This window comes from Condylura cristata, unplaced genomic scaffold, assembly GCF_000260355.1.
Source record: "Condylura cristata isolate star-nosed mole 26May11 unplaced genomic scaffold, ConCri1.0 scaffold00031, whole genome shotgun sequence".
Classification (NCBI taxonomy): domain Eukaryota; kingdom Metazoa; phylum Chordata; class Mammalia; order Eulipotyphla; family Talpidae; genus Condylura; species Condylura cristata.
Window position 1 is genome coordinate 15839445 of NW_004567132.1, and position 8668 is coordinate 15848112.

General features: G+C 33.8%; 1 protein-coding gene across 4 annotated transcripts in view; it reads right to left on the bottom strand.

Annotated features, from left to right (window-relative positions):
• The window catches only part of EXOC6B (exocyst complex component 6B), a 525152-nt gene that overhangs the window by 421816 nt on the left and 94668 nt on the right, over positions 1–8668 (bottom strand). For 3 of the 4 annotated variants that reach the window (XM_012731526.1, XM_012731525.1, XM_004691518.1), the window contains 3 exons: positions 4322–4369; positions 3044–3134; positions 2887–2932 (listed from right to left, as the gene is read on the bottom strand). The exons of the other annotated variant lie outside the window; for it this stretch is intronic. In XM_012731526.1, the coding sequence (XP_012586980.1) occupies positions 2887–2932; positions 3044–3134; positions 4322–4369 (185 nt within the window). The remainder of the gene's footprint in view (positions 1–2886; positions 2933–3043; positions 3135–4321; positions 4370–8668) is intronic. 4 annotated transcript variants of the gene reach the window in all.

Sequence of the window (8668 nt, forward strand, 5' to 3'; positions counted from 1 at the left end):
AATGTGCTTTTGGAAAAAGTAAACTTGATAAACCTCTAGCTAGAATAATCAGAGCTAGGTTGAGACCGAGAGAGAGAAAAAGCAAGACACAAATTATCAACATAAGCAATGAAAAAGAAAGCACATGTTAAAATAGTAAGACATCATAAAATAAAATGAAAACGGGAATATTGTGAACATTTTTGTTAACAAATTCTACAACTTGGATGAAACAGATGAATTACTTGACAAACACAAATAAGCAAAGTGTACTCAAGAAACACAAAATGCAAACAGCCTTGTATTTATTTTTTGAATTAAACTTGCAGATGAAAAACTTGTCATGAGAAACAATCTCCCAGTCCAATTGGCAGATTTTACCAAATATTTAATAAAGATAAGGTCAATACTACAAAGTCTTCCATAAAATAAAATCAAGGGGGAAATACTTTCCAACTCATTCTGTGAGACCAGCATTTAATGTGATACCAAAATCAAAGACATTACCAAAAAAAAACTAGAAAACTATAGACCAATATTCCTCATGAACAAAGATGTAAAAATCTTTCACAAAAATGGTAAAAAATCATATTTTAAGTCATATAAAAAGGGTAATATGCCAAGACCAAGTGGGATTTAGTACATGAATGCAAGTTTAGCTTAACATTCAATAATCAAGCAATATAATTCATTATTATTAATAGATTTAAAAGTAAATTAAAAATATATAATGATATCAACTGAGATGGGAAAAAAGCATTTGAAAAAAAAAGTTAATTCCCAATAGACACTTTCAACAACTAGAAAAAGGAAAAGTCCTCACACTTATAAATAGCAAGTGCAAAAAAAATTATACCTAACATCTATATACATAGAGAGATTATACCTAACATCTATATATATATATATACCTAATGGTAAATACTCTCCCTAAGATCAAAGAACAAGGCAAGGATATTCATTCTCACCATTGCTAGTGAAAATATAGATAGGTGCAGCCATTTTGAAAAGTAGTATGGACCTTACTCACTACTAAAAATAGAAGCGCTATGTCAGCCAGCACATCACTTCTGGGTTATCTATGCAAATAATATAAAATCATCAAGTCAGAGTTTATGTGCCACAGCCTTTATTCCAGCATCATTTACAACAGCTAAAATATGGGTGTAAACTATGTCCCTAATTATAAATAACTGGATAAAGAAGATACATATATGTGTGTGTATATATATATATATATATATATTATACAGTAGAATACTGTTCTGCTATAAGAAAAATGAAATTTTGTCATTGGCAGCAAAATGAAAGGAACTTGAAGGAACTGTACAAAGTAAAACACTCAAAATGATAAATATTCAATGATTTCACTTCAATGTATAATATTTAAAAAATAAGAAAATGGGGGAAAAAATAAAAATAAATTAGTGAAAACAAAAATGAGGTTGTCAGAGGTAAAGAGGGTAGGAGAGGTAGAGATAATGGATGGTAGTAAATGTCTTCATTTATTCTAAATAAAAATAAACATAAAAATTAATATATAGATATATGAATCAAAATACTAGAAAGTGAATATCCATTAATTCAGAGTATTTGGTATACAAGTACCTTTTATTCTTTAGTATTTTCTGTAATTCTGCAACTTTATAAAAAGGTTGCCCGAGAAATCAAATTACTTTTATATCTCATTGCATAGAACTCATATTACTCTAACTAGTGTATCTGATTTCAATATATCTTTTGAAGAAAAGAAAGGGAGTCTGGGAAACAATCCTAAAAAAATTTTCTAAATGTTCATGCCTCACATCTAAGCATCAAATTTCTTGAGAATTTAGAATTTTTATTCATAGCACTTCTATTATTACTGCAATATTTAATACATTTTAATTTCAGGCTTTTTTCCTCAAAATGTACTTAAAGTAACATTTTTAACCAAGAAAATGTGCCCTGTTTATTGTACAGGTTCACACACTCCCATCATCCTGCAAGATACCCCAAGACAGAGAGGATGGGAATGCTTACTATATTCTGGGGAAGAAAGCCAAAAAGTCACCATTCGCATCCTCTGGCATACAACCAAAAAGAAACAAAACAGGCAAGGAATCCACGGAACTTAACCTTGATATTAAGCCCCTTGTGATGGTTAAGTTTATGTGTTAATTTAGCTAGGAGGTCACAGTACCCAGATATTATTCTAGGTATCCCTGTGAAGGGATTTTCAATGAGATTACTAACATTTAAATCAGTAGACTGTGAGTAAAAAAGATTATCCTCCAACATGTAGGTGGGCTTCATTCAATCAATTCAAGGCCTTAATAGAAAAAGACTGACCTTCCTGGAGGAAGTGGGAACTCTGCCAGCTGACTGCCTTCAGACTCAGGTTATAATATTTACTCCTCCCTGACAGTCTAGCTTAACAGCTTACTCTGCAAACTTTGGATCTGATAGTCTCCATAGTCGAGTGAGCCAATCCCTCAAAATAAATCAATTATCTACAAACACAAACACACACACACACACACACACACATTCAGAGTTATGTTTCAATGAAGAACCCTGGTTAGCTCACCCCTGAACCAGAACCACTACTTTTTCTATTACAAATACTAAATCAAAGCATGTTTCTCAAATGAGGTATCATTAAAATATTGATAGTTAATATGTTTCTTTTCACTAAAAGGCTGAGCCTTCTAAAAATACAAGTGTCGAGTAGCAAGGACAAAATGCATCAACATGCCACTAGTATATGTAAACAAAACTCACGATAAATCAATAAAGAGATACAAAAGGCCAGGGAAGATATAATATGGACTTAATTATTTTTGAAAGGTTATGCAAAATAAGGACTCTAAAAATATTCTAAGAAACAAAAATTTTAAATAATAAAAACTGACAGAAAAATCTTACCTTTTTGTTTTCATCTGATCCCTTAGTTTGCTATACATCTCCAGGACTTGGAAGAGAATGAGAAAAAAAAAAATACACAAGCATTTAGAGAAATTAAAAGGCAAATTAAAGCTAATGGAATTTTATCAAGAATTCAACGCCATTTCCACTTCCTCACCTGGAAGACACAGCATTAATTTATCAACAGTGGCAGAAATATTTCTCTGTTGTAGTCGACACTGCTTCAGCTCTTCCATTGCTAATACCAGCTTGGCAAGAGGGGGGAAAAAACTGAATTATGACAACAGCTATAAATAAAAAGCTCTCTGTCACATTTTTCCACCCTATGTTCAATTCATCAGAAAATCCCAGACAGTTTCACCGTAAGACCTACCAAGTGGACTAAGGAACTGCTTTTCTCAACCAGTAAAACACTCCTACATGATTTCCCATCTTCTCCCCAAGATACATCTATACTAGAAAAGGCTAAGTCAAATAAAATCCTAAAATTCAGGGACTATACAGGAGAAAAGAAAAAATACAAATTTTCTCCAAATCCTCTTCAGACTCCCCATGATTCATGGCTTCATCAATCTTCTGAGAAGATTCTGTATTTTTTTCATCAGTGCTAGACTTCAAGAGTCTTGAAAATAATCTTCAGCTAAATCTTTATTTCAACAAATACACCACAGACTTAAAAGTTATGGCTTTTCCAAGAGTTCTTCCTATAGATGCCTTAAAGGCCTCCAACTGAAGTCATATCATAATATAACTATAAGAAACTGTATTCTCTACTTAATTTAAAATATGTAAGACAAACCTTAAAAAGCAATAATTTTTACACAGCAGTAGATTATCCTATACCCATACCTGAAAATGCAATTTGCTTAGATACCAGGGAAAAACGAACAAGAGAATGCCCTGAATGCAATGAATATAACAAGTTAAAATTCCTGGAGCTTTATTTCTAATGGAGGGAAACAAAACCAAATATATAGATAGAAATATGCTATCAGAGAATGATGGGTACAATGAAGAAAAATCAAGCAGAAAGATTAAAAAAAAGTGAGAGAAAAAATAAAGGGGTGAGAGTAACACTGTGATTTCAAATATAGTAGTTAGAGAAGGCCACATTAAGGACCTAAAGTAGGTAAAAGTGAGGAAAGAACATTCCAAATAATACTGGTCAATACTGGAACAATACTGGTAATATTATGACTACTTAGGTGATTTGAAAAATAGCCAAGGCTACATTCACAGTCATTAAGCTTTCTAGTGGCTATATTCATGCAATTCAGATACATATTAGGAGAAGCAATGATAAAAGAAGCAACCATAATGTCCAAATTCCTCCAATAAACTTTTATGGTTTTAAAGTCACTAAATGAAGAATGCAGTCATCAAAAGAGAATTAACAGGAAAGAGAAACGATTTTCAAAAGGTAAACTGGCCTTACTTCCTTTCCCTCATGTTGTAGTTTTCTATTAGTATCCGTGACTTGATTCTGTGGAGAGAAGACAATTTAAACTCATAAAAAAACAAACATTAAGAGAGTAGTTGGATAAGATCAAAGCTTTAAATGAAAAGAATAGGATAGGTATTTATATAGCTTGAGTATTCTGATATTCTCTTGAGTTATAATGATAGGCATTTGCATGACCTTTTGCCATGCAAAATTTACTACAGTTCTGATTATTTTTTATTATTCCAATTAAAATAGTATAATAACTAACATCCACCAAGTATCCAAGACTGTGAACAAGCCTTAAAATTAGTCTAGAGTCCATAACTTAAAAAAACTGGCATCACCTTTTTTGAAAATGACTTTTGAAGATACCATTAATACTTACAAAATTAAACACATAGAATATTAATGCCCTCATCATATTAGATACTGTCAAAACACGAGCAACATTATCTTCTAAAACTTTTTTTAAAAGATGTTTCCAAGCCTCACCATTAAGTACCACCCTTACATTTTACCTTTAAGTGTCACTCCTTATATTTCTAAGACACCCCACTAATTTCTAAAGACATCCTGATTAAGACATTCTGATTATGTCCCTGAGAACATCAAGAAATATAAACAGGCACTCTGAATGTGCACACAAGTACACATACACACACAATATAAATGGGAACTAACACTAAACAGGTTAGTATATTCAGGACATCTTGAAGTCTTTAATAATTGTAATTTAATAATTGTACATGTTGCACAAATGTTTAAGAAAGGGATATCAGGCAGCGTGTTTTCCAAACTTAACACCCTTTTAGTGAGGATTATCTAAAAAACTAGTTTTTCAGGAACATACATTTGAAAACTTTGCCCTAAATGATACACTATACATGGACTATTATTTTCATAGCAGATTATGACATGTATCCCCCTTCAAAATGAAAACTGACCTCCTTCAGGAAGTCTTATAAGCTATCAAGTAGAGAAGTAAGAAACCCTAAATTCTTCCTTAATTTTTCATTTAATAACACCAGATGTGAAACAATTAGTTTTATTGGATAAGCTCAATATGAACTCTGTGTGCTGACAGAGCTATCAAAAAGCTGAACTAAGATATTACTAGAAGCGATATCTAAAACTGGGGTCAGCAAACCATTTCTGTAAGAGGCCAGATAGTCTCTATGCAACATATCAACTCTGCCAGTATAGCAAGAATGCACCTATAAATATAATACAATCGAATGAACACGGCTGTGTTCCAATAAAACTTTATTTACAAAAATATATGAGATAAATTGGACTTGGTCTACAAGATCCTTGGTCTAGAGTAAGTGTGATGACAAAGTAGTTCAAGAACATACTATAACAATCATGTTCAGATGTCTCATTTTAGGAAGGTTATTCAAAAACTGAAACACCATGAGATACGAATACACTTGGAAAAGAACTCAAAGCAATAGCTCATGAAAAACAAGCGAAACAAATTTTTAGCTCAAAGAAAAGAAAAAATTCATTTGGAAATACTATACTGAACACTACATCTATATACCACAACTGAATTATGGCTATCCTTCAAAAATACCTGAAGAACTATGGGAAGGTCTTCATCTGGAAATAAAGTGTATTGATAAACCAATAAATGAATATTACTAAAAATCAGGGTTAATTACAGCTCATTATAAGAAAAAGCTTACAAGCAATGTGAAATAAAAAATGGAGTGGGTTGCCCTAAATGGCAGTGCTATTACCTTCACAGCACTTATGCAAGATTAACTTTTTTATTCTAAACGGGAGTTCTCATCAAATGTAACCTTTCATAAATACTGCTAAATTCAGCATCATTGTCTCTACCAGTTTAGAATACCTGTCTATTCCACAAAGATACTACTTCTGAAACTTTCTTAACCCCAAACAGATTGCAAGAAAAACACTGTATATTGCAACATTTTCAGAAACCAGTGTTCACCTTTACTACATGTAATACCTTACCTTTTCTATTCTATTTCACTTCAACATTTTTTAAAAATACACTGATAGGCCCTCCCTGGTGGCGCAGCGGGTTAAAGCACTGCACTGAGAAACTGAGGCCACTTCCGCATGAGTTCGATCCCCGCCTGCCCCGGAGGTGACCACATGGCGAGCCAGACCTCTCCTGACCCGCCCGCTGCTCCCCTCAGCAGTGTACTTCATCGACCTGCCTGTTCTGCTTCCCGCTCTGTCTCTGGTGAATCCTCTCACCCTCCGTATCTCTGGCCTGTACCCCAGTTCTGTATGAATAAATAAATAAATCTTTAAAAAAAAAATACACTGATAAATGTGCACAAAAATCAATTCACACAAATTACAGTGTACACACTGATAAAAGCCTAAACAATGGTTCTGATAAGAAAGATTAATTACTATTTCAATACTAACAATAAAAAGAAATCTTACTGCCCAACTAAGATGCTATTTCTCTTGATTCAGAGAACATATGAAGCCACAGAATCAAAAGAAATAAGTGGTCATGCCAGAATGTGTTATTCCCCATTATTGTAGATTAAAGTAGTACTGACAGTAATTAATACTTTCTCGTTTTCTAAACTCTTTTCTAAAGTTCAAGCAACTATATATTTCATAAGTTTTTACTGCAGAATCTAGGGATTCCCCCAGAGCAGACCCCCCCCCCCAGATGTACTGCTAGACACTAACCCCCACAGCTCTCAAAGTGGATGGACCTTACACAGCTAAAATCCCTATACTGGTAATCTCCAGTTCCTCAGGGGCATCCTGACCAATTTAAAGGAATTTGCAATTTGAAACAACTGGAAGGGAAGAAGAGGAAAAGATGTGTACCAACCTACAACTGGTATTAGCAGCTGATGAACATTATAGGCAATATTCAATTCTACCTGCCAAGAAGGCCCTCCACCACCTGACTACTTCAGTAACCAAAGACAACCTCAGACAAGGGGGTCAGTAAGCTGAGACGTTTGTGATAAAGACATGCAAGAAACACAGAAAAAAAAGAACAATCCACAGTGAGGCTAGGAAGATGGGTTCGCTGGGTGAGGACAAACAGCCCGCACAGCTCTTGGCAGGAAGCCCATATCTTCATTTTTACACACTGCAGAAACATTTGTCCATTTCAAGCCTTTTAACCTCCCCCAAATTCAGCATTCAAAATATATAGGCCAGTGAACAAGAAGAAGCATATATGTGTTGGCAAAACTGTATTTTTTTAACAGTTGGGAAGTTGTTATGCCCATAAACTCTTATTTAAGACCTTGAGACTAAACATATTTCAGAGGACACAATTTCAGAAATTTTATAAAAATAATATGGCATAAATTAGATATCACATTGTATGTCCCAAAGGTACTAGGCAGTACTAGATAATGACAACGCAACACACATAATCAAACCCACTAATATTTTAATAGCAAAATGCAAACATACAAACATAAAAATGCATTAAAATAGCTCCATCTCCATTATTCAAGTAAGGTTTTGCAGTCAAATTGGGTTTCAAATCAGTAGCTTTACAATATAAGTTAGGATCTGATAGCCTTGTCCTCCCTTCAGTGAAACTGTTCCTGTGTTTTCTTACCAATGTATCTTTTATAGGAATTTTACACTCAAAGTTCACCCCATGCCCAAGAAAATCCTTAGGGATTTTAATTAAAATTCCAGTAAGACAAGAAAAAAAGAAGAAAGCAGGAAGAAGTGGAAAAGAAGAAAGGGTAAAAGGAAAAAGCATAAAGACTGAAAAGGAAAAAAATTATTACTTAAAAGATTATGTATCTACCTAGAAAACAAAATTAATATACTTACAAATTATTAGAAATTAAAGAGATTAGTGAAGTAGTGAGGTTTAAGCAAAGTTCAATAAGCAGAGCTGGTTATCTAAGGTAAGTGAATTTACTGTACTTGGGGCCAGAACAAAATAGCTAGTCTCATCCCTGAGCTTGAATCTGTCATACTAAAGAAGAACCTTCATATTTTGGTAGAATATACTCCAACTCCACCCCATCACTGATATTTTCCCTTGGCTTAGGTTGCCATACTACAAAGACTTCTATAGAAATGTCCTGAAATTCCATTATCCTACTTGATGGCTTTTATCTAGCAGGAAATAGATGGATGACATGAAAACTAAACCAAGTTTCTGTTTAAAAGTAAATGTTACCAATTTTGTTACTGGTTCTCATTTACATGTAGTTACCTGAAATAAATTTTAACTTAAAAGATCATTCTTTTAGGCCCTCCCTGGTGGCGCAGCGGGTTAAAGCGCAGCACAAAGAAGCTGAAGCCACTTCCGCATGAGTTCGATCCCCACCTGCCCCGGAGGTGATCCACATGGCG